The sequence below is a fragment of the Ceratotherium simum genome, chromosome 17 (assembly GCF_057802395.1).
Source record: "Ceratotherium simum simum isolate JZ-2026a chromosome 17, ASM5780239v1, whole genome shotgun sequence".
In the NCBI taxonomy this organism is placed as follows: domain Eukaryota; kingdom Metazoa; phylum Chordata; class Mammalia; order Perissodactyla; family Rhinocerotidae; genus Ceratotherium; species Ceratotherium simum.
In genome coordinates, this window is record NC_141916.1 from 11,945,069 (window position 1) to 11,968,172 (window position 23,104).

Below are 23,104 nucleotides of genomic sequence, written 5' to 3' on the forward strand. Positions count from 1 at the left end.
GATGGATCTGCAGGAAGAGAGGGGGCATGTGCCCTCAGACCTGTCTCTCCGATTCAGGATTTGGGGTGAAATTTAAGAGGTTAGGGAGAGCAGGCTGGCATGTGGAAACACTGGCAGGGCAGGTTTTGATTGGGGGGTTTCAAGCATTTATGGTAAGGTTCTAAACATTTATGATAAGGTTCTAAATGTTTATGGTAAGGTTCTAAACATTTATGATGAGATTCTAAACATTTACGATGAGGTTCTGAACATTTATGGTAAGGTGGGGAAGGAATTTTAACACTGGATCGTCCTGAATAATGGACCCCTCACTTCTGGTAAGAGTCTGACTTTTAAGTTCTGGCCATGTCCCAGTCTTTTGGTTCCATGGGGAGGAGAATCTTTGGTTCTGTGGTTATTTCAGGTCAAGATTTCTTCTTTTGAACATGATCTGGCTATACGACTTTGTGAATTTTCTGAAAGACAATTTCTTAATTACTTTGCTGATAAGAGATGGGGTCTGTTGGAACTGGCTCCAAATGGATCTGTGGTTACATTATCTGCTGGTTCAGGCATCCAGTGGGAGGTTTCAGAATGCATCCCACAAGCAGATAAGGGGGTGAAACCCAGCACGAAGAGGTTAAAAAATCTTCCCTGGGCTAGAAGAAGAGAGCAAAACCTTTGAGATAAGCTTTACTGACTGCACCTGTGCATATTCACCATAATCAACTCTTTAAAACCAACCAGGTCTTTCTGCCCCTCCTTAGTATATGAGTGAGCTGTCTTTCCCAGGAAATCAAGATTCAGCCTCACAAGGCCAAACACAGACTGAAGAGGAAAACTAACCAGAAAAGTCCAGACAGCCAAGGGAAATAAATTCAGTCTTCAACGCCAAACACAGGCTAGTGGAAAGGTGCCAACCAGCATGGCCACATGCTCCCCCTCCCTTACCTAAAACCCCAGCACACGCTCTCCCTTGTAACCTTGAAAACCCCTTGCCTCCCATCTTTCGGGGAGACGGGACAAATTTGAGAGCTCTCATCTCCCGGCTGACGTCACCTGAAATAAAAACTCTTTCCTTGCTATAAGCTTGGCATTCCAGTTTTTATTTGGCCCCTCTTGTGTGGCAGGTAGAGAACCTGAGTATGTGTCCGGGGGACCACTGCAGAGGTGGTGGTGGGGCACCAGGCAGAGCAGATGGTTTCTGTTTGATGACTATTCTTGGGCAGGAGCATCTGGTGAGAGAATTTGGAGGGTACTTGCTGCACTAAGGGAGAAAGGTAAGGGTAAGCAGAATGATCGAGCTCTAAAAAGAGTCGGGAATGCAGGGGAGGAAAAATGATTTTCCCTCTACTGTCTAGGTTTTTGGCTGAGACACACCCCCAACTCCCCCCCGGGGGGTAATAAAAGATAGATTAACAGGAGAAAAACAAATGGAAGTTTAATAACACATATACCTCCTGTATACATGATACCTAGGCTGAGCAACTCCCAGATATGGCCCAAGCCACCCACCACTTTAGACACCATCTCCAGCTAAAGACAAAAGATGTTGAGGAGGGTAGGGATGGGAGGTTTTCAGGCAAAGCACACTAAACAAGCGTAAGGTTGTAAAGCAGATTTAAGTTGCTGCCTTCTCCATCGATCAGAATTTCTAGAGATTTAGTCATCCTTCTCTTCCTGGTGCCTAGAGGGAGACACCCTTACAAGTGGAGATTTCCCTTATAAATGTAAATATCTCTTACATAAGGGTAGCTTAGTTTTCAGAGCTTGTCCTGTGTCTACTATTTCTCAAAAATAATCAGTCTAAAACAATCCTTACGCTAAAGAGGCATATTTTGGGACGGCAAAATTCTGCTCCCCCTTCAGGGAGGACAGGCTGCAGGAAACAGGCCCAGGGCTGCCAGGGTGCAGTGGGATCTTGTGAATTCCTTCATTTGGCCACCTGGGTGGAAGGAGGGGCAGCAGTGAATTTTCAGAGGGGTCCACCAGGCGCCGGCCCTCAAGTCCTTGTCATTCATTTGCTCATTCACTCAAGCAGGCTTGAAGTGTCTGGAAGCGCGGGGAAGGCAGAAGCGCAGAACCACAGATCCCTGCCTTCAGGAAGCTCACAGCCTAGCGGAGGAGACATAAGTTAATCAACTTTTTGTAAAACTACAATAGTGTACATTTTGAGAAGAAGCTTCTGGGACTATGAGATGTAGAACCGGGGAAGCGATGGGGGCTTGGCGTTGGGATAGGGTTTTTAATTCTCCAGGTACCCGGGCGAGGAGGTGGTGGTCCTCCACCTGGTGGAACGGCGCCTCGGAAAAGCCAGCACCGGGGTGGGGTGGGACCCGCGCCCACACCGGCTCGGGGGCCGGAGGCGGGGCCGGGCGGGCGGCAGCGCGGCCCGAGGCTGAGTGGCTGCGGGCGCTCCAGCCTCGCGCCGGCCCGGCCGTGGGGGGGCGCTGCCTCCTCCCCGGCGGCTGGGGGCGCTGCGGCCGAGCGGCGGGGGGCGCTGCCTCCTCCGGGACGGCGGGGGGCGCTGCGGGCCGGGCGGCGGGGGCGGCCCGGGCCGGCGCGGCGAGCGGCGCGGCGGATGGAGAGTCTGGCCGCGGCCAGCGGCGCCGCCTCCTCGTCGGGCCGGGCACGGCGGGCCGGGGCCTTTGTGTGAGGCGGCGGCGGCGATGGTGCTCGGGCCCCGCGGAGCCGGGTAAGCGCCGCCCGGCCGACGGCTGCCCTGGCCGAGGCCCGACCCCCGGCCCGGCCTTTCTCTCGCTCACGCCGGGCTCCCTCCTGCCGGCTCCCCTCGGCCTGCGCATCCTCCGCGGCCGCGCGCCCACCCCGGCCGGCCGCGCCGCCCATCCCTTTGCCCCCGTCCGGCCCCGCCGCGTCCCCGGTCCCGCCCGGAGTCGCCCCGGGGCACCCCCCGCTGTTTGGGGAGGGACCGAGGTCTCGGGGCCCTGATGGACTGTCCCAGCCCGACTCAACGCCCTTCCCCCGATTCGACCCTCCAGAGGGGAGACTGCGGCGCCACGGGATTGTTGGGGGGCCTCCTCGGAAGTCCCGAATCTGCCCCCCTCCCGTCCCCTCTCAGGCTTCCCAGTGCCCCGACCTGCTGACCGTTGATGGGTGGCCACCAGGGCCCGGGAGATGCTCGGCTGGTACCCAGCAATGCTCACAAGCTTCCTGGGCCCCAGAAAAAGTTGGGAGTTAGTAGAATGTGCTGAGGCGGAGCAGGGGACTGTGTCGCGCAGGGCGAGTCGTGAGACTGAAGGAGAATGCAACTAGCTAGGCTTCCTTAGGCGTGCAGGACTGGAAAGGGGAAAAGTGGTAGAAAGCAAGCCTTTGAGGAGGCTTACCTATGTAATTAGATGCCTTCTTATGGCATCGAGTAAAACTCAGTTCTGGTCACCTTAAGCAGAAAACCCAGAAACGGTGGTAATAAGAAATAAAGCATATTTAAGTAATATTAAATACCACAGTTGTGTTCTACTTTGCTTCTTTGGATTATGAGTGTTTTAACTTGGTCCACAGCATCCAGAGAATGTGGTGGAGCAGTAGCTGAATGGCTCTGGCTTATGAGGAGACAGAGAGAGTAGGCAGGGAGCATAGATAGGGAGAGAGGGGAAGTCAAGAATGAGCAAGAGGTGTATTTAGGGAGTGAAAAGACACTGCAGGGAGAGAAAACTAAAAGATGGAGCATCCTTATCTTTTTCTCAGCAGCTAATGGAGCTGTGATAAATGTGTTCAAGTGTGTAGTATACGACCTTTGGCACTGTAAGGAAGAGAATATACTCCATGAGATAGGGAAACTTGTATTCAAGAGGAGATCAGGAATTAACATGAGAAACGTTGGAGCCAGTTGCTCTGGTAATGAAGTGTAGGGTAGTGTCTGCAAGGATACCTCTAGCTTGGCTCTAAGGCACTTGCTTCTGTTCCAACCAGGCCTACAGCCTCTCTTACTGACTTTTTTTTTTGGTGAAGAAGATTGTCTCCTGAGCTAACATCCGTTGCTGATTTTCCTTTTTTTTTTTTTTAAATGAGTATTTATTTATTTATTTATTTATTTAATTTTTTCTTTTTGTGAGGAAGATCAGCCCTGAGCTAACATCTGATGCCAATCCTCCTCTTTTTGCTGAGGAAGACTGGCCCTGGGCTAACATCCGTGCCCATCTTCCTCCACTTTATATGGGACGCCGCCACAGCATGGCTTGACAAGCAGTGTGTCAGTGTGCCCCCGGGATCCGAACCCGGCCGCCAGCAGCGGAGCGCGTGCACTTAACTGCTATGCCACGGGGCAGCCCCAGTCTTCCTCTTTTTGCTGAGGAAGATGAGCCCTGAGCTAACAGCTGTGTCCATCTTCCTCTATTTTGTATGTGGGATGCTGCCACAGCATGGCTTGATGAGTGGTGTGTAGGTACACGTCCGGTATCCGAACCTGTGAACCCCAGGCCACGGAAGCAGAGCATGTGAACTTAACCACTATGCCACCAGGCTGGCCCCTCTTACTGACTCTTAAAGACCAAGCTATCAGATTTTTTTCAGTATTTTCATATTTTGTTATGACAACTCTGGCTCTAGGAATATGCAGGGAGAGAGGTCATGTCCCCGGCAGAATGGAGCAACTCTCACTCCCGCTCCCCACCTGAGATTGGAAGCACTCACACTGGTGGTGTCTTCTCCTGCAGAGCTCCTCATTTGCAGGAATGTGTTTAGCTATCCATCTTTTCCTTTGCTGTCCACAGGTTAACTGTGCTGGTAAGGAGGCAACTTCACAGGAGCTGCTAAGATGGGCATGAGGATCAAACTGCAAAGCACCAACCACCCCAACAACCTGCTGAAGGAACTCAACAAGTGCCGGCTCTCTGAGACCATGTGCGATGTCACCATCGTGGTGGGCAGCCGCTCCTTCCCGGCCCACAAAGCCGTGCTGGCCTGCGCGGCTGGCTACTTCCAGAACCTATTCTTGAATACTGGGCTTGATGCTGCCAGGACCTATGTGGTGGACTTCATTACCCCCGCCAACTTTGAGAAGATTCTGAGCTTTGTGTACACATCAGAGCTCTTCACGGACCTGATCAACGTTGGGGTCATCTACGAGGTAGCTGAGCGTCTGGGTATGGAGGACCTCCTCCGGGCCTGTCACTCCACCTTTCCTGACCTGGAGAGCACTGCCGTGGCCAAGCCCCTGACTGGCACCAGTGAGAGCCACTCGGGTAGCCTGAGTTGTAGCGCAGCAGAACCCACCCAGCCCCTTGGAGAACTCCGCGGTGGTGGGGAGCACTTTGGTCCTGATAGAAATTATGTGTTACCTAGTGATGCTGGAGGGAGCTATAAAGAGGAAGAGAGAAATCTTACCAGTGACACTAACCATAGCCTGCCTCTGCCACAGCAGCCACTGCCACCAAAGACAGAAGACCACGATGCCCCTGCTTCTTTCTCGTGTGTTCCTAGTATGGTGACGCAGCCAGTCCTAGGTGCTATCAGCATGGGCATCCAGACCAGCACGAGCTCCTGCCAGCCATACAAAGTTCAGAGCAACGGAGACTTCAGTAAAAACAGCTTCTTCACCTCTGACAATGCAATAGACATTACCACTGGGACCAACTCCTGTCTGAGCAATAGTGACCACTCCAAAGACCCAGGCTTTGGGCAGATGGATGAGCTCCAGCTGGAGGACCTGGGGGATGATGACTTGCAGTTTGAAGACCCCACCGAGGACATCGGCACAGCTGAAGAGGTGATTGAGTTGAGTGATGACAGCGAGGAAGAGCTGACTTTTGGAGAGAATGACAACCGAGAGAACAAGGCTATGCCCTGCCAGGTGTGCAAGAAAGTTCTAGAGCCCAACATTCAGCTGATCCGACAGCATGCTCGTGACCACGTTGACCTGCTGACAGGCAACTGCAAGGTCTGTGAGACCCACTTCCAGGACCGAAATTCCCGGGTGACCCACGTTCTGTCCCACATTGGTATTTTCCTCTTCTCCTGCGACATGTGTGAAACTAAGTTCTTTACCCAGTGGCAGCTGACCCTCCACCGGCGGGATGGAATATTTGAGAACAACATCATTGTCCACCCCAATGATCCCCTGCCTGGGAAGTTGGGTCTCTTTTCAGGGACAGCCTCTGCAGAGTTGAAGTGTGCTGCCTGTGGAAAGGCATTGGCCAAAGATTTCCACATAGTCCGGGGCCACATCCTTGACCATCTAAACTTGAAGGGCCAGGCCTGCAGTGTCTGCGACCAGCGCCACCTCAACCTCTGCAGCCTCATGTGGCACACGCTCTCCCATCTTGGCATTTCAGTCTTCTCCTGCTCTGTCTGTGCGAATAGCTTTGTGGACTGGCACCTCCTGGAGAAGCACATGGCTGTGCACCAAAGCTTGGAAGAGGCCCTCTTCCGCTGCCACTTGTGCAGCCAGAGCTTCAAGTCGGAGGCTGCCTATCGCTACCACGTCAGCCAGCACAAATGCAACAGTGGGCTTGACGCACGGCCTGGTTTTGGGCTCCAGTACCCAGCTCTCCAGAAACGGAAGCTCCCGGCAGAGGAGTACCTGGGTGAGGAGCTGGCTCTGCAGGGCCAGTCTGGGAACAGCAAGTACAGCTGCAAGGTCTGTGGCAAAAGGTTTGCCCACACAAGCGAGTTCAACTACCACCGGCGGATCCACACGGGCGAGAAGCCATACCAGTGTAAGGTGTGCCACAAGTTCTTCCGAGGCCGCTCGACCATCAAGTGCCACCTGAAGACACACTCGGGGGCCCTTATGTACCGCTGCACGGTCTGCGGCCACTACAGCTCCACCCTGAACCTCATGAGCAAGCACGTTGGCGTGCACAAGGGCAGCCTCCCGCCCGACTTCACCATCGAGCAGACCTTCATGTACATTATCCATTCCAAAGAGGCCGAGAAGAACCCAGACAGCTGACTGGGTCCCAGCAGAGCCGGGGGAGCTCCCGGGCGGCAGCCGGGACCTTGGTTTTCTAATGGCTGTTGGTCCCACCCCAGCTGAAGTTACAATTTTGCCTTGCTAGGAATTCTGTTCTGTTTTGTGTTTAAAGAAGAAAAAAGAAGAAATAGCACATGAGCTGTTACTGTTTTTGAGAAGCAACGGCCCTATCATGTTTACCTCCTTACCTGTTCTTGCCCATGCAGGGCTGTGTTTTTGATTCTTTTGAGGCTGGTTTGGGGAATCTCGTCAGGCAGGGGGTGTCCACTAGATCCCCTTCTCCAGCCTCTCAAGTTTTAGTTTACTGATAGGTTTTATGCTGCTAAGAACCCAACCAATAGCCTCACTGAATAGAGGAGGTGGAGAGAGGTTTTTACTGTGGGTGTTATACTGCCAGACCTCCAACTGGGACACCTGCGGTGAGAGGGATTTGGGGAATGTGGTCATTCAGAGAAGACTAGTCGGCAGGGCAGCTCACCTCAGGTACCAGTCCCTGCCCCCAGCAGGGAAAAGGCGTCGGGGATGGAGGTGCCTGCTGGTTCCGTGACTCTAATCGGCTGAGTGGACAGTAGAATCTTTTGGCAGCTAGATCCAAACTGGGGACAAAGCTTTCTATTTAGGTCAGGAAGCTTTGGGATGAATCCTCACCAGCCAGAAGAGGTGTCTTGCAGTGCTGCCAGAAGTGGCAGCCTGGACGGACAGGAAGGGAGGTTTCTCTTTTCTCCTTAATTCCAAAGAAACGCAATTTTATGGAGTGATAGCCCAGGACGTCAGGCCTTCCCTGTGGGGCAGAGAGGACGGGGAGCCACTTTGATATAGTCATCTGTCCTCTGGCCACCTCATGGACCTTGAGTTCCCTGGTGGAGAGGTGGGGGTGTTGCTGACAGTAGCAGCCTTGCCTTAATTTATATCCAGTCTCCCACCTAGAAGTCTAGTCTAGGTGAGAAGAGCCCATGAGATGGTGCAGTGGTGGACTGTGAGCCCTTCAGGATTAAAGGGACCCCCTGAGTAGCTGGTGGTGTGTAGCGGGATGTGCGTTCTGTCTGTCCCAGTCAGATAATCTGCTGTTGACTTTGTGTTAACTGGGCAGGAGCTTTGGCAGCTCACCTTTGACCTGCTGGAATTTTTCCTGATCTGTCATTGCATCGCCACCAGGGAGCGCGATTGGATGGCAGCTGGTTCAGGCCTTCCCTAGGTGGCCGGGGAATGAGTCTGCCCAGTCCAGGGGGCTGGTCGGCTCCGTTCTTAGTTGGCTTTTTAGAAGGTCTTGCCCAAAGAAGGCTTGAGGGAGAGGGCCCTGGGCTCTCGCATACTCACAAGGTGGCACCTCAGTCACTCATACTACCTCACCCTGCTCAGGCGAGCTCTGGGAGCCACAGCCTCTGCCCTGACACTGCCCCTGGTGGGACTCAGCAGCCCCCTGGGCTGTTTCACAAACAAGTGGTTTTGATTAACTCGCAAAGCCTTTTTGGACATTAATATTTATTTATTTTTGTTGTTGTATACATATTACTCAGCATCTTGTTTGGATAAGAGACTTTAGGAAAGTGAGTTTCTCCCCAGCAAGTAGCCATATTCCAGGGGGCAGTCCTGGCCAGAGACTTGGGAAACGGGTTAGAACTAGGGGAGACCGTGTCAAGCCTTGAAACAAGCAAATTCTCTTCTTTCTCTCCAGATTTGCTCTTGCAGAATAAACCCAGGGAACTCTTTAGGTAACGGATGTAAGTTCTAGAAAGTTGAGGCTTGTTAAATTCCTAGGCCTTTCATCCCCCTTCCTTCCTGTGATTGAGTAGACTGGGGACCGGGTTGAGGGGATCAGGTCACATGAAGGACCTTTTTGCATGTTTTCTCATCCTTCCTAACCTTGGAAAGCTGTGTTATGACCTACAGGCAGAACAGAGCTCCGCCCCAGTGGGCCTGCTGCCTCTCCCAGCTCAAAATTGGTAAAGCCTCCGAGGGAATGCACGGCTCTCTGGTCGGGTGACCATTACATGAAGGGACTTGTACAAGTGGCTCCCTTTCACCATCTAAACCCAACTTGTGGAATGTTCCCTCGGGACATTCCTGTCAGGAAAGCAGTGCTGAGACTTTCCTGCCCTGACTGGCCCACACTGACCCTTAGAAATTTAAGAAGGAAAATGTGTGGAAGACTATGGTCTGCTAAGCTGTTGAAGCCTGAGTGACCCCTCGCAGACTTGGTGAGGGCTGCCTTTTGAGTGGCTGGGTTTGAGAGAGAACCCAGCCAGGTAGCTGAGAATGGATCAGGATGCTGGAGAAACCCTTTTCCTTAACAGAGGGCCTCAAGGATGCTGGGTAGTCTGTATACTTAACCTGAAACTGTGAAGTTTTCCCTTTTTGCCAGTAAACCAAAAAGCAAATCCTTGAAACTGCCCCTGAAACACTAAACAAGAAACTGCACCCCCTGATCCTCCTGAGGCCAAGGGGTTGGTCAGGGTGGCTGGTTGCAGTCAGACTGTGGCAGGGTCAGTAGCTCATGAGGCTCACTGACTGAACCCTGTTCCTCCGTGTTTCCCTCATGTTCACATGTGGCCCTCCCTCTGTGTGGGGTCAGGTTTGCTGCCTCTGCCTCCAGCTCACCCTTTTCCCAACTTTTACTTGAAACACTGCTGGGGCAAAGGGCCCTCTAGGAGACCTGGTGGAGGGCATTCATTTCGTTTGGAGTTGTTTATTTTCCAGCCTTCTGTTCATTTGATTTTGTTGCCCCTGCGGCCCTGGAGCCCAGTTGAGCAGTCTCCTGCTGTATTGTTCCCAGGTTCTGTTTGACCTTTGATGTCTTTTCTTCTCCTTTTTCTTATTCTGTACTCAGGACTGGCTACACAATATGCAGAGCCCTTTCTTTAAAAATAATTAAGAATTTCAAGATGGCGACTGTAGAGCATTAAACCAAGCACGAGGCCATTCCCTGAGGGAATTGGCCATAACACAGGCCATTCCCTGTGTTTCCTGAGGGAAAAGGGTAATACTTTCTGGCACGCTGGTTTAAACAGCAGAGGCTGCTTGTGGCCAGAGGAGGGAGGCTGTCCCGATGCTCCTGTGACCCATTGATGGCTCACTGATGCCACAGCACTCGCTGCGAAGCTCTGCTCTACGCTAGTATTTGGTCCTAAATTTTAAGACTCGGTTGAGTCTATAGTTCATGGCTAGTTGGGAAGAAAGGAGGTAGGGGTCTAGCCCAGGTGACCCCCAGGAACCAGGTAATGGGTAAAAGTTCTTTTTGACTTTCTTCTCTTCTGATCTATCAGCACCCTTTTGTCTCCACAGCAAGCCTTTGGGCTTAAATACCTTCTCCCCAGTCAGGTTTTGCTACTGATGAATTTTTTTCCTTCTCTGGCCTCCTGCTGTGCCCTATTCCCAAGACTACTCAACTTTGGAAATGAATTTCAATCCCTTTATAGATGGTCACTGACTTTGTTGGCATGGAGTGGGCTGTGTGGAGAAGTCTGCCCCTCTGTGAGGCCCCACACATCCTTTGTCCTAAATCCTGCACTCAATGAGTCAGGAAGCAGGGTACAGCATTCTTTTCAATGTGATACTCATCATAAACTTAACATCAGAATGAAAATGAACCTTTTGATTTCGCTGTTTCTTTAACACCCTTCCCCTGTCCAGTCCACCCTCCCCTCCCACCTCTACTAGCTAAAGTCTCTTATGAAACCAAGAAGAGTTGTTGACGTCTTACTCCTTCCATTAAATTAATGAGTACTGACCTCCTAATATTTAAGTGTTTACTATCTATTGCTGTAAAGTTTTGTATATTTTGTAAACTTTTTTTCCCAAATAGTAGATGTCTAAAATCGTTGTACATCTGATTCTTTTATATTCCATTGTTCGGCACAAAGTGTGGTTTTTATTTAGAATAAAAAAAGGACATTTGAAATGGGAGTATTTTGTTTTTACTGTGATTGTGCTCATCCCTCGAGTTCAGAGTGTCTGGGCCATCCCCTTTCGAGGGGCAGTGTTCTCCCAGCAGATGCCAGAATTCTTTCAGGTAACACATTTTCCTTTCCTGGAGCTGGAATTCCCCGGGGTTAACTTGTTTTTAGTGGGAAATAAGTCAGTGACCCAACCTTTTCAGGGGAGACATCCCTGAGGCAGTCTGTAGGCCCAGAGAGAGCAGTGGGACTCTGCTAGTGTCTAGTGGGACTAGACATCTGGCCACAAATTGTCTTACCAATGCCGTTTAATTGTGACATGGTGTGTTGGACTGGAGAGAAGCAGATTCAAACAGAGAGGAGGTGGATGTTTGACATAATTTCATGAGGTTAATGACAAATGTACCCCCACAGAGAAGGAGACAGACCTCTAGAAATCAGGGTGTGATTTGATCTCTGAGCACATTGCCTGGGCCCAGCCCCCACAGTGCTCAGTCAGTGCTGAGCGAGGCAGTCGTGCTGCAGTCAGCACAGCCAGTTCCCTCTCCTCCCAAGGCCCTAAGGAAGTATCTGTGCCGCCAGAGCGATAACAGGTCGCCAGCGTGAAATCTGTGAGGCGAGCAGGCTCTTGAGGAAGTGGCCTCTGAGGAAACCTGGGATGAGCCAGAGATGTAAAACTGGGTTTCCTTTAGGAAACTTCTGGAGCCCGAGTCAGAGGAGGCAGTGGTAATGGGCTTCAGATCTTGGCTTGGTTTTTAGTTGGGCACAAGGAAGGAAAGTCTTTTTTTTGTGTGTGAGGAAGATCAGCCCTGAGCTAACATCCGTGCTAATCCTCCTCTTTTTGCTGAGGAAGACCGGCTCTGAGCTAACATCTATTGCCAATCCTCCTCCTTTTTTTCCCCAAAGCCCCAGTAGATAGTTGTATGTCGTAGTTGCACATCTTTCTAGTTGCTGTATGTGGGACGTGGCCTCAGCATGGCCGGAGAAGCGGTGCGTTGGTGCGCACCCGGGATCCGAACCCCGGCTGCCAGTAGCAGAGCGCGCGCACTTAACCCCTAAGCCACGGGGCCGGCCCCTGGAAGGAAAGTCTTTTTAATGCATTGTCTGCATTGTTGGTTAAGCCCTTACTGCAACCCCAAGTTAGACCTGGTCTCTCCTGGTTGAAAAGCCCTCATCTCTGTGCCACTGAGCAGCTGTTTGTAGCTTAAGCTCTTTTCAGGTTTGGGCCCAGTGAGCAGGGGGCCTGTAGATACAGATTTCCTCCTTGCTCCTGACAAACAGGTACAGACACAGTTGGAGCACATGTTTAATGCATCTGTGGAATGAATACAGTTCTAGATTCTAAGAGCAGAGGAGACAGCGCCCAGGTCGGTGCGTGGTTACTCCCAAGTTAAACATTCCAGACATACTGAGCCCTTGAGCAGGACAGAGGCCCTCAGTAGCTATGTCCACAAGCCCTTCCCTCTCCACGGGCAGGATTAATTGGCCAAGGACTTGGAACTGCTGGACTGGGACCTGTTCTTGGGCTTTTACTTCAGTCAGGGGTCTTCATGGACATGGTCCTAGTTTCCCAAACATAAATGAGCCTTTTTCAGAAGACCTACTTGTTAACAAGAGGACTTCTTTTCCTATCTATAGGACAAGTGTTAATAGAAGTAAGTTGCTGGACAGGAAAATTATGGAAAGATTTGGCAGGGGAGAAAGAAGTGTAAGGATGAGAGCTGACTTAGTTCTCGCAGGGGTCAGAGCATCTGTCAGTGCCTGCTGCTGGCTGTCCCCAGGTCTCCCAGAATGGATGTCCCTTGATATTTTCCTATGATCTGGGGAGAAAGGGAGGGACAGGGGGTGGATTTCTGATAGCATCTCTTCCTAGAAGTCTGGAAATGTCCTAGATCCAAAGCTGGGAGGAGATGGGCTCTGGGACAGCGCCTCTGCTCTGGGGGGAGGGGAGCAGGGTGGACGAAAGGGAGAATGTCAGGGAGGAAATGGAGCCGTTTCCTGGATGGGGGGTGGGGAACCATCCTACCGACCCAGCTGCAGGGTGCCTGTCTCAGACCTTGGCCTGCTGTCCCCACCCCGTCCATTTATCATATCTCTCGCCAATGCTGGGAAACGTCCAGCTGAGGCCTCCTGGTTCCTTGGCCTCTGGCCTCTTTCCCCACAGCCTGCGTGATGTGTAGGGAGATCAACAAGCACACAGACGTCAAAGGAAAGTTTTGTGAGGTCCCGTGGAGCTTGCTCTTTCTGGCCAGGGCGATTTCTGAAATGAGAGCGTCTAGTTTCTGCTGGGCATCTCTTTAGCCTTAGCTCCCTTCCCGATCCCAGCTGGAAGGGCAGGTTTTTCAGAGATCCAGAGTCATGGCTGTCTCTTTTATTTATTTCACCTTTTTTCCTCTGTGTCTCCCTTAGAGACAATGACTGAGACAAATAGTGCACCCCCAAAGACCTGTTCTCTGTCCCTCCCTGCCCCTGCTCTCCCTCCCCCCCCCCCGATATTTTAAGACATATTCAAAATGGACCACGAGTGCTCTGACCCTCACCCTCCAGATCTCTCACCTACCCCTCCTGCTTTCTAGTTCACTGATGGAGGAGACTGGACTCTGCCTCAGCTGGCTCTAAGAGATGGAGGAGCAGAGATGGGTGAGGTATTCGGTGCCTGGGCATTCAGGCTTGGGTGGCCTGCTGCAGCGGGCTGGATGTCCTCCTTGGTGATGACGATGGAGTGCTGAGTGGAGGAGGAGGAAGAGGAAGCATGTCTGCCCTCCCTGGCCTGGACCTTGGGAAGGTAATGGACCACAGCGTTCAGCAGCCGGCCCCGGAAGCTCGGGCTGAGAAAGTTGTAAAGGATGGGGTTGACGACGCAGTGGAGCATGGAGAAGCAGTCAATGATGTCGTAGAAGAAGTAGAGCAGGTGGGTCAGGTAGCAGTGGAGGGAGACGTGGGTCCCATGCAGGGTGAGCAGCAGCAGGCTCACATGGTAGGGCAGCCAGCAGATGACAAAGACTGCTATGTAGGCAGACACCAGCAGGCAGTGGCGCCGGCCCTCCGGCCATCCTGCCTGCTGAAGCCGGCAGGCCGTCAGCACGTTGAAGACTGCGATGACAGGGAAGGGCAGCAGGAAGCCCAGGATGGTGGTGGACAGGGCCACTGCCAGGGCCCACGTGCTGTATGTTTCAAAGGGCGCCAGGAAGAGGCACATGGGCTCAGAGCTCTCCACCAGCTGGATGTGGACCACCTCGGGCAGTGGGATGATAGCCGAGAGGATCCAGACGCCTGCACACACGGCCCGCCGCACTTTGTGCTGGTGGCGCTGCCAGGAGGGAGAGGCGTTGGTGAGGGTGACGTAGCGGTCGACGCTGAGGCACACCAGGAAGAAGATGCTGCTGTACATGTTGGTAAAGTAGAAGTAGTGAGTGAAGCGGCAGGAGAAGCTGCCCCAGAGCCATGTGTAGTCCAGCATGACCTCCAGCATCCACACGGGCAGAGACAGGACGACGCCCAGGTCCGCTATGGCCATGTTGAGGATGTAGAGGCTCAGCAGCCCCGCCCGGTCCGAGCAGCGCCAGTTGACACATATCACCAGGATGTTCTCCACCAGCCCGACCACGAAGATGGCCAGGTAGAGGACGAAGAGGACCACTTGCTTGGTGTTCTCGTTGAGCTCCATCCGGCACTCCGGCAGAGTGTGGTTGAAGAAGTAGAGCAGGTCGTTCCAGTTGTGGATCTCTTCAGGGTCACTGGTGGGCGCTGCGGTGAAGCCCTCGGAGGGGCCCGGCCCCACGCTGGTCGTGACTGACATCAGGACCAGCAAACTCCTAAAAGGGAGAAGTGAGGGTTGGAAGAGAAAGGAGACCTCGAAAGCAGCCTTATGTCCCCAAGGCAGTGGGCCATGGGGGCCAGGAGGCTTGGGGGAAAGATTCTGGGTCTGAAGAGGCAAGAAAGGGAAGCTTAGCACTCAAACTGTGAATAAATAGTAAACAACTCACTTGTCAACTTTGAACCAAGAGCAGAGTTGCTGTGTTAAGCAGCCTCAGTGATGGGAGAGACCAGAACTATTGGTTCCCACCCAGATTTCTTCCCAGCCTGGCCAGTCCCACTCTATCTCCAGCCCCAGGTGGGCGCCAACCTTCACTCCTCTCCTGCCACTTCACCCCTTGGCCCTTTCACACGGGCGTCCTCAGGGGCTCTTGCTCTGTCTTGCTGTTTGGGCAGTGGATGTGAACACACACACCCCTCTCTATTTCACCCCTGGGGACATCTGTGGAACATGCAGGAAAGGCAGTTGTCTCCAAGCCCCGAGTCCCTTCTTCCCTGAGAGGGAACAACACTCACCTGAGTTTCTGTTGGGAGCACCTCCGGTCCTGGAGGGCCAGTGGGTCCGGACTGTTGGGGAGCTGCGAGGAGGCTGGAGGGACTGGGGCTGTGGGCCCGGCCTGGCTGTGGGCTTCGGGGCCGCCCTTCTCATCCGGGAAGCAGTATCACTGGCTGAGGCTCTGCGGGAGAGGGTCGGGGTTTTTCCTGCCTTCCCCCAATCCAGTTAGAAGGGAAGTCACGGCAAAGGCCCGCTGAGCCGGTCAGGAGTCAGGCTGTGAGCATTGAAACCCAGACTCCTCCCTCTCTAGCTGTGCGAATCTACGTCTTTGAGCCTCAGTTCTCTCCTGTGCAAAATGCAAAATGGGACAGCAATGGTGTTTACTAAAGGGTGTTGTGAGAATGAAATGAGCCATCAAGGTGAAGTCTTAGCACAGGGCCAGCCTCTGGTAAACGCTTCACAGAAGTCTGTGTTTTCCGCCCTCTAAATCTGCCTGGAACCCCACTCTCCCCTGTCCACCTTGATTCCTGCTGAAGCAGAACTGGATGGGGGTGGGAGGGCTAAAATAAATCTGAAAATCAGTCAGACTTGTAACTACTCTGGCCCTTCCCCTGCTGGCTCTGCCATTCTGCCCAGTCTTCATTTTGCGATCTGAGGGGAGGATCTGGGGGGAGAGGAAAGACTCGATGGGGGGTGAAAGGGCACGAAGGGGGCTGTGTCGAGATTCAGGGAGACACCTGGATGGGGAGAGGAGAACTGCATCCCCCCCCCCCCCACCGCTCTGTACTTCTCCTCGTGAAGTGTGGTTGTGAAGTGTGGCCGAGTGGGGCAGAGAGAGAGAGAGAGAGAGAGAGAGAGAGAGTCACCCTGCTGTTCTCTCCCTCCCAGCCATAGGGTGAGGCTCGGAGCCCATGGATTTGTGTTGTTGGTGAATATCCTGTGTCAGCAGACCTTCTTGCTTCTCAGAGCACTTTCACTCAGTTAATCATTTGATCCCCGAGGTCCTCTTGTGAGGAGGAAGGATGGGCTTCCTTATCCTCTGTGAGGCCCAGAGAGGTTGCCTGTCTCACACAAACCACACTGCACAGATGGCAGAGCTCCCTGGAGCTGGGCCCATGTCTTGTGGGCTGTAGGGCTGAAGTTGTGTTGGCTGGAGAGGATAAGGTATATATATTTAATTGAGGTGAACTTCCCGAAACAATATTAACCAGTTTAAAGGGTACAATTCAGTGGCATTTAGTGCATTCACATTGTTGTGCAAGCACTCCCTTTATCTAGCTCTAAAACATTTTCATCACCCCAAAAGGAAACCCCACACCCATTAAGCACTTGCTCCCTATTCCCTTCTTCCTCCAGCCCCTGACAACCATCATTCTGCTTTCTGTCTCTGTGGATTTACTTATTATGGATATTTAATGTAAATGGAATCATACAACGTGTGACCTTTGTGTCTGTTTTTTTTTCACTTGTAATATTTTTGAGGTTCATCTGCAGTGTAGCATGTATCTGTACTTTATTCCTTTTTATGGCTGAGTAATATTCCATTGCATGGATCTACCACATTTTGTTTATCCATTCAAGGAGGAGATTTTTTTTTAAAGTTAGCTAATTAATTTTTTTATTGTGGTAAAATGAACAACAAATTTACCATTTTAGTTATTTTTAAGTATACAGCTCGGTAGCATTAAATACATTCACATTGTTGTGCAACCATCACCACCAACCACCACCATGGGAAGGAATATTTTTAATTTTGCAGTTTTCTTAAAGTCTCCTGTAGAAAAACTGTTTCTCTACTCACAGCATTTCTGAACCCTACATCAAATGTGTAGGGTTTTTTGCCCCCCATACCAACCAATTTTCCAACTCTCTGGACACCAACTGGCTACACTATAATTTAATTCAATTCTGACACCAACCACCTGGAGTTATTAGTGTCAGACTCCACAGGTTTAAGGTCTCAGTTCCTCATTTTATTTTATTTTTTTGGTGTGGAAGATTGGCCCTGAGCTAACATCTGTTGCCAATCTTCCTCCTTTCGCTGAGGAAGATTAGCCCTGAGTTAACATCTGTTCCAATTTCCTTCATTTTGTATGTGGGACGCTGCCACAGCGTGGCTTGATGAACGGTGTGTAGGTCCGTGCCTAGGATCCAAACCTGCAAACCCTGGACTGCCGAAGCGGAGCGTGTGAACTTAACCACTACGCCACCGGGCCAGCCCCTATATTGTCCTCATTTTAGATGCCAGTCACAAGCAGTGGGTCCCCAGGATGCCCGCACTTCTGTCCAACATGGCTACAAATTTGGGGGTTCCCACGACTCCCCCTCAGTTTTGATAATTTGCTGGAATGGCTCACAAAACTCAGGGAAATATTTACTTACCTTTACTGTTTTATTATAAAGGATACAAATGAATAGCCAGATGAAGAAGTACCTACGATGAGATCAGGAAGGGTCCTGAGCTTCTGCCCCAGTTGAGGTGCACCACCCTCCTGGCATGTGGATGCGTTCACCAACCCGGAAGCACTCTGAACCTCATAGTTTAGGGATTTTTATGGAGGCTTCATCATGTAGGCATGCTTGATTATTAATCTCCAGTCCCTCTCCTCTTCCCAGAGGATGTGGGGTGAGGCTGAAAGTTCCAAGCTTCTAATCAAGACTTGGTCTTTCTGGTGATGAGCCTGCATCCCGAAGCTATCCAGGAGCCCACCGAGAGTCACCCCATTAGAACACAAGATGCTTCTTTCACCCAGGAGATTCCAAGGGATTTAGGAGCTCAGCGTAAGATGCTCCTATCACCCCATTACTCAGGAAATTACAAGGGTTTTAGGAACTCTGTGTCAGGAACCTGAGGCAGAGACCAAATATATATTTCCCATTATGTCACAGGTCCACTCACACGTCAGACCACTCCTAGATCAAGAAATCTGTCATGATGAGTTATGACAAGGTAAAATGTAGTTAACTTTGATTTTTCAGACACTTCTATTCTCTCTATCTTTAGGATCTCAGTTGCTATGTCATGGATGTCTTTTTTCAGTAAGCAGCCTTCTGGGAATTTTCGCTTCCTTCTCTATGCCTTTGACTCATGCAGATGGAGGCTCTGCTAGATCAAGCACCCTCCAGGAAGACCCTGGCTCTGGTCTCTGTTGTCTCCACATGGACCACGTATTCTGTTCCATGGCCATTTCCATTCCTCCCAAGACTGCATTTTAGTGGCGCACGTCTCCTGGGTCTCTGAATCTTCCACCCCAGGACCTTTTCCCTCCCATATGGAGATGTCAACCCCTGCAGCCTCACCTGCACCTTCTCCCCACCCCCCAACCCCTCACATCACCCAATGTGTATTTGCAGCAAGAGGAAGTGATGGTAATTGCTTCTGGCAGAGGCGCAGAGGGAAGCTGCTCCCTCAGGAAGAAATAACTGAGAGCTTGGCAGTTTTCATGTGGGGGATTTTCTCTGAAGGGAGGAGGGAGGCAGCTGGAAAGAGAGAGACTGGGAGGAAGGGAAAGAGGGAGGGACAGGGGCTCAGGCTCCTTGCCAACCGGGCAAGAGGAGGGGGGCACACAGCTTTGCTGCAAGCAACGGGAGCAGCAGCAGCAAAACAATTCCTGGAAATTGACTCTTTCTGCTTCCTCCTCCTCCTATTTTTTTTTTTTTTTCAAAAAAGACAGTGTAGATAAGACATTGTAATCAATAATCAGAAAGGAAGGAAGGTACCAGAGAGGAGTTATTAGGAGGCGCAGATAAAGGCAGGCAGCTTCCCGGGGTCTGGTGGGGGTCAAGGGCTTATGCCTGGACCCTGGAGGAGGAAGGGGCGGGCAGGCCGTCCCGAGAAACCACCCACTTGCCTGGCCTGTGTGGCTGAAGACACTATTTTGTGCAGTGAGGGCAGGTGGATTGCAGATAGGTCAGGGATGAAGAGTTTGGCAATAATTGCACTCCTGTCCCCAGCCTGAGCTTCCAGAAGGTCACTGAGTGAGGAAGCCAAGGCCAGCCACAGAAGTCACTCTACCCTCCTGCTATGGCTTCCCCATGCCAGGGAAGCAGCCTTGTCTTCCCAGCAGCACCAGATAAGGGGTTCACCAGGCTCCCCAAAGAAGGATGTGACCCTGTCTTGACCCTGCTCAGCTTTTTCCTGCTCACTCACTTTTCACCAAGACACAATGGAGATGACACTAGTTTGGGGACCAGACCTGGCTTTGACACCTTGCTCCATCACTTAGTGGCTGTGTGATTTGGGCAAGTCACTTTACCTTTCTGAGTCTCACTTTCTTTATAAGTGAATGAGGTTAATGGTGCTCCCTTCACAGGGTTATTGTACAGGATTCATGAGATAATAAATGTGAGGTGCTTGGCATAAGCCCTTTTCCACTTCTTGGGGATGAGGAAGAAGCGACTCCTTCTTGTGGAATTGACCTTGAGTTACCTCTCCCTAGTCCTACCACCACCAGGCATTTCTTTCTCTGAATTGGATCAACACCAATTCCTTCTTTTATTTAGTTGTCTGGCATCATGTTTCTGACATAGAAGGTCAAGACCATCCCCAATGCCTCTATGAATTACCGCGCAACGGATGTAGTAATCCTATCAGCTAACATTTATTGAATACTGACTGTCAGGCATGATTGCAAGGGGCTCTATGTGCATCACCTCAGTTAATCCTCATAACAACCTAACAAGGTGGTTCCTGTCATAGACAAGGAAACTGAGGTGCAGAGAGGTTGAACGACTTGCCTGAGTCACACTGCCAGTAGTTCAGTGAACCCTTATTACAGAGATTCTTTTTTTTTGTTTTTTGTGAGGAAGATCAGCCTTGAGCTAACATCCATGCTAATCCTCTTCTTTTTGCTGAGGCAGACCGGCTCTGAGCTAACGTCTATTGCCAATCCTCCTCCATTTTTTTTCCCCCCAAAGCCCCAGTAGATAGTTGTCTGTCATGGTTGCACATCTTTCTAGTTGCTGTACGTGGGACGCCGCCTCAGCATGGCCGGAGAAGCGGTGCGTTGGTGCGCGCCCAGGATCCAAACCCGGGCGGCCAGTAGCGGAGCGCGCGCACTTAACTGCTAAGCCACGGGGCCGGCCCTACAGGGATTCTTGACCTGGACTCCCGGCACCGAATGGCTTTAAGGACTGAAAAGTATATACAAACTCCCCTCTGTTGTGATTAGTCATTTTTATGGGACTTAGAGCCTTCCTTAGATTCTCAAAGGGGTCCATGATGTCTGAAAGGTTAAAAATGACCACCTGGAAGAGCCTCTCAGCGACAGGGGCTAGGATAGAAAAGTGGGGTAGAGTGGACCCCTCTGTGGAGGTGACTCAGCTCTGGGAATTCTGGGAAATTTCTTGAGTGAGGGAGAAGTCTCCTACATGGAGGCTGAGAGAAGAGAGGGATGATCTGGGGAGGGGTTAGATAAAGGGAAGGTGAATTGTCTTTGCTTCCCTGCCCTCATCCTTCCACAAGATGAAGGACAACTCTGTCCTTTCTATAATTTCCCAAGACTGTGTGTGTGTGTGTGTGTGTGTGTCTTGCAACGTTAGTCTAAGGAAGAGGAAGCTTGGAGAGACTGGTAGAGACTGGAAGGGCCCCAGGTACAATTCCCCAGGGAAACTGGCACCATCCAGCAGCCTCCCAGTGAGCCTCACCTCTTTCTCCTCCTTCAGATTCCTATCTGTCCCCTCACTTCTGTTCCTCCCTCAGATACTCCACCTCCTGATCCCCAGCACCTTCCCCAGTCTCTGTAGAGGTGCCCACAGTGCCTTGCTGAGTCCAGATTTATTCAGTTTCTACTAACTTTTGCTGAGCACATAATGTGTGCTGGACAGAAATCCCCCTTGAATTTTCCAGTGCTTCCTGAGGCACAACTTCCTAAGGTTTTGCCATTTTGATGACAACATGTGGATTCTTAGACTCCATAAGAGGTAGATTTGAGAGGACTCGCTGAAGTCGTCTTGATTCTCCTCCCTCTATAAAGATGAGGGAAATGGAGGCTCTGGGGAATCTCATATTGTCGGACAATGTAAGAAATGCAGGTGAAAGTGCAAGTGAAGCAGGATGTTGCAGTGTCATCTACCTCAACGTTCATTCGTCTTTGTTAGATTCTGGGCACTGCCAGGTGTTGGAAATATAAAAATGATGAGACTCAGTCCGCGCCCTCCAGGGGCTCTGAATCATCGATGCTCTGGTGTTCAGCACACTCAGCCACAGTATGTGTTGCTGCGTTAAGATAAAATCATTGCGGGGCTGGCCCAGTGGTGTAGTGGTTACATTTGCGTGCTCCATTTGGTGGCCCAGGGTTTGCAGGTTCGGATCCTGGCGTGGACCTATGCACCGCTTAACAAGCCATGCTGTGTCAGCATCCCACATATAAAGTAGAGGAAGACAGGCATGCATGTTAGCCCAGGGCCAATCTTCCTCAGCAAAAAAAGGATTGGCAACAGATGTTAGCTCAGGGCTGATCTTCCTCACCAATAAAATAAAATAAAATAAAATAAAATAAAATAAAATGAAATAAAATAAAATAAAATAAAATAAAATAAAAATGTAAAATAAAATAAAGTAAAATAAAATAAAATAGTAAAGTAAAATAAAATAAAATAATTGCTTCAGGCTTAACCTGGAGCTCCTAGATTTCTACCATTTCTCTTCCTCCAAAACAATGATTACTGAGCCATTTTGTAGTCCTGTGGGGAAAGGTGTTCAAGAGGGGTTTGGGCCCACTTCCAGGAGTCCTCTCTAGAGTCTCAGGGTACTGTGGACAGGTTAGGTCTCTGATTTCTACCAGCACTTCCTGAAGGACATGATCCAATGATGGTTGCTGCAGGGCTCCACTCAAGGGCCTTGCCTCAACAGAAAGAGAACCATGTTGACAAAAAGGCCCAATGAAACTCAGCCTCCGAGTCCCTCAGAGCCTCCACATGCCTCACTTCCCTCCCAGGCCTCTTTTCCTGGAGAAGAGGTCTGGTCCAGTTGGGTGGATGTGAGCAGGGACTGGAGCCCAATCCCAACAGAGGCCACTGAGGTGCCATGAGGAAGCTGCTCCACTCACCAGTTCTGTTCTACTGGATCTTCCATCCCCTTTTATGAAATGGTGTCCTCCACTTCACCCTGAAGCTGCTTCAGGGAAAGCTGTTGTGGGGTCTAGTCTCTAGTCCTTTCTTTAGTCTCCTGAAGAGGCAGCTCTGTCCTCCTTGCCATCATCACCTGAGACAAACTGAATTACTACCTTTCCAATTATTGGGGTTTACATCCGCCTCTGCTTGGGTGAGGTTTAGGGCACCCCATCTGTTGGTCCCTGTTCAAGTCAATCTTTTCTGTCTTTGGAGTCTGTGCCTGAGTGGTCTGGGTTGTGGATGTGTGTCTGAGCAGGAGGGACAGAGGGCAATGTAACCAGGCACCCAGGGGACCCCTGGGGACAGGGCCTCTTCACAGAGTGAAAGTGTTACCACACAAAGATGGGGTTCTTCTACCCAACACACATAAAAAGCCAATTATTACGGCATCAGCTTTCAAGAAAAGAAAAAAGGTGTTATCACAAGATTGATCTGCAAGGAGACAGGAAGCATAAGCTCTCAAATCTGTCTTCTTGATTTAGGATTTGGGGCAAAATTTAAGAGGTTACAGAAGACAGGCTGCTACACAGAAATGCTGGTGGAGCAGATTTTGAACAGAGGGATTTAAGCATTTATGGTAAGGTTTAAACATTTATGGTAAGGTGTGGAAGGGGTTTGAACACTGGGTCTTCCTAGACAATGGACCCTTCACCTCTGATGAGAGTCTGACTTTCATGTTCTGGTCATGTCCTGATTCTCCAGTTCTGTAGGGGGAGAATCTTTGGTTCTAGTGGCATTTCAGGTGAAGATTTTCTCTTCTGCACATACTTTGGCTAGGTGACTTTGCAAGTTTTCTGAAAAACAACTCCCAATTACTCTGTTGATAAGATGGAGTCAGTTTGGACTGGTCCTAGAGGGCCTGTGGTTACAAATCCC

General features: G+C 50.9%; 2 protein-coding genes across 3 annotated transcripts; one reads left to right on the top strand and one right to left on the bottom strand.

Moving 5' to 3' along the window:
• Positions 1-2,060: 2,060 nt before the first annotated feature.
• Positions 2,061-10,808, top strand: ZBTB39 (zinc finger and BTB domain containing 39). Of its 2 annotated transcripts, none has more exons than XM_087442184.1 (2): positions 2,061-2,112; positions 4,710-10,808. In XM_087442184.1, the coding sequence occupies exon 2, from the start codon at positions 4,754-4,756 to the stop codon at positions 6,887-6,889; it is 2,136 nt and encodes a 711-aa protein (XP_087298310.1). In that variant the 5' UTR covers positions 2,061-2,112; positions 4,710-4,753; the 3' UTR covers positions 6,890-10,808. The 2 variants fall into 2 exon arrangements, with proteins under 2 accessions (XP_087298310.1, XP_087298309.1); XM_087442183.1 differs by lacking the exon at positions 2,061-2,112 and adding an exon at positions 2,558-2,674.
• Positions 10,809-13,298: 2,490 nt separating this feature from the next.
• ACKR5 (atypical chemokine receptor 5) lies at positions 13,299-15,257 on the bottom strand. Its single transcript, XM_014786632.2, has 2 exons — positions 15,136-15,257; positions 13,299-14,618 (listed from the first exon to the last, which is right to left on the bottom strand). Exon 2 carries the CDS (start codon positions 14,600-14,602, stop codon positions 13,409-13,411), a length of 1,194 nt encoding a protein of 397 aa, XP_014642118.1. The 5' UTR covers positions 14,603-14,618; positions 15,136-15,257; the 3' UTR covers positions 13,299-13,408.
• Positions 15,258-23,104: the final 7,847 nt, after the last annotated feature.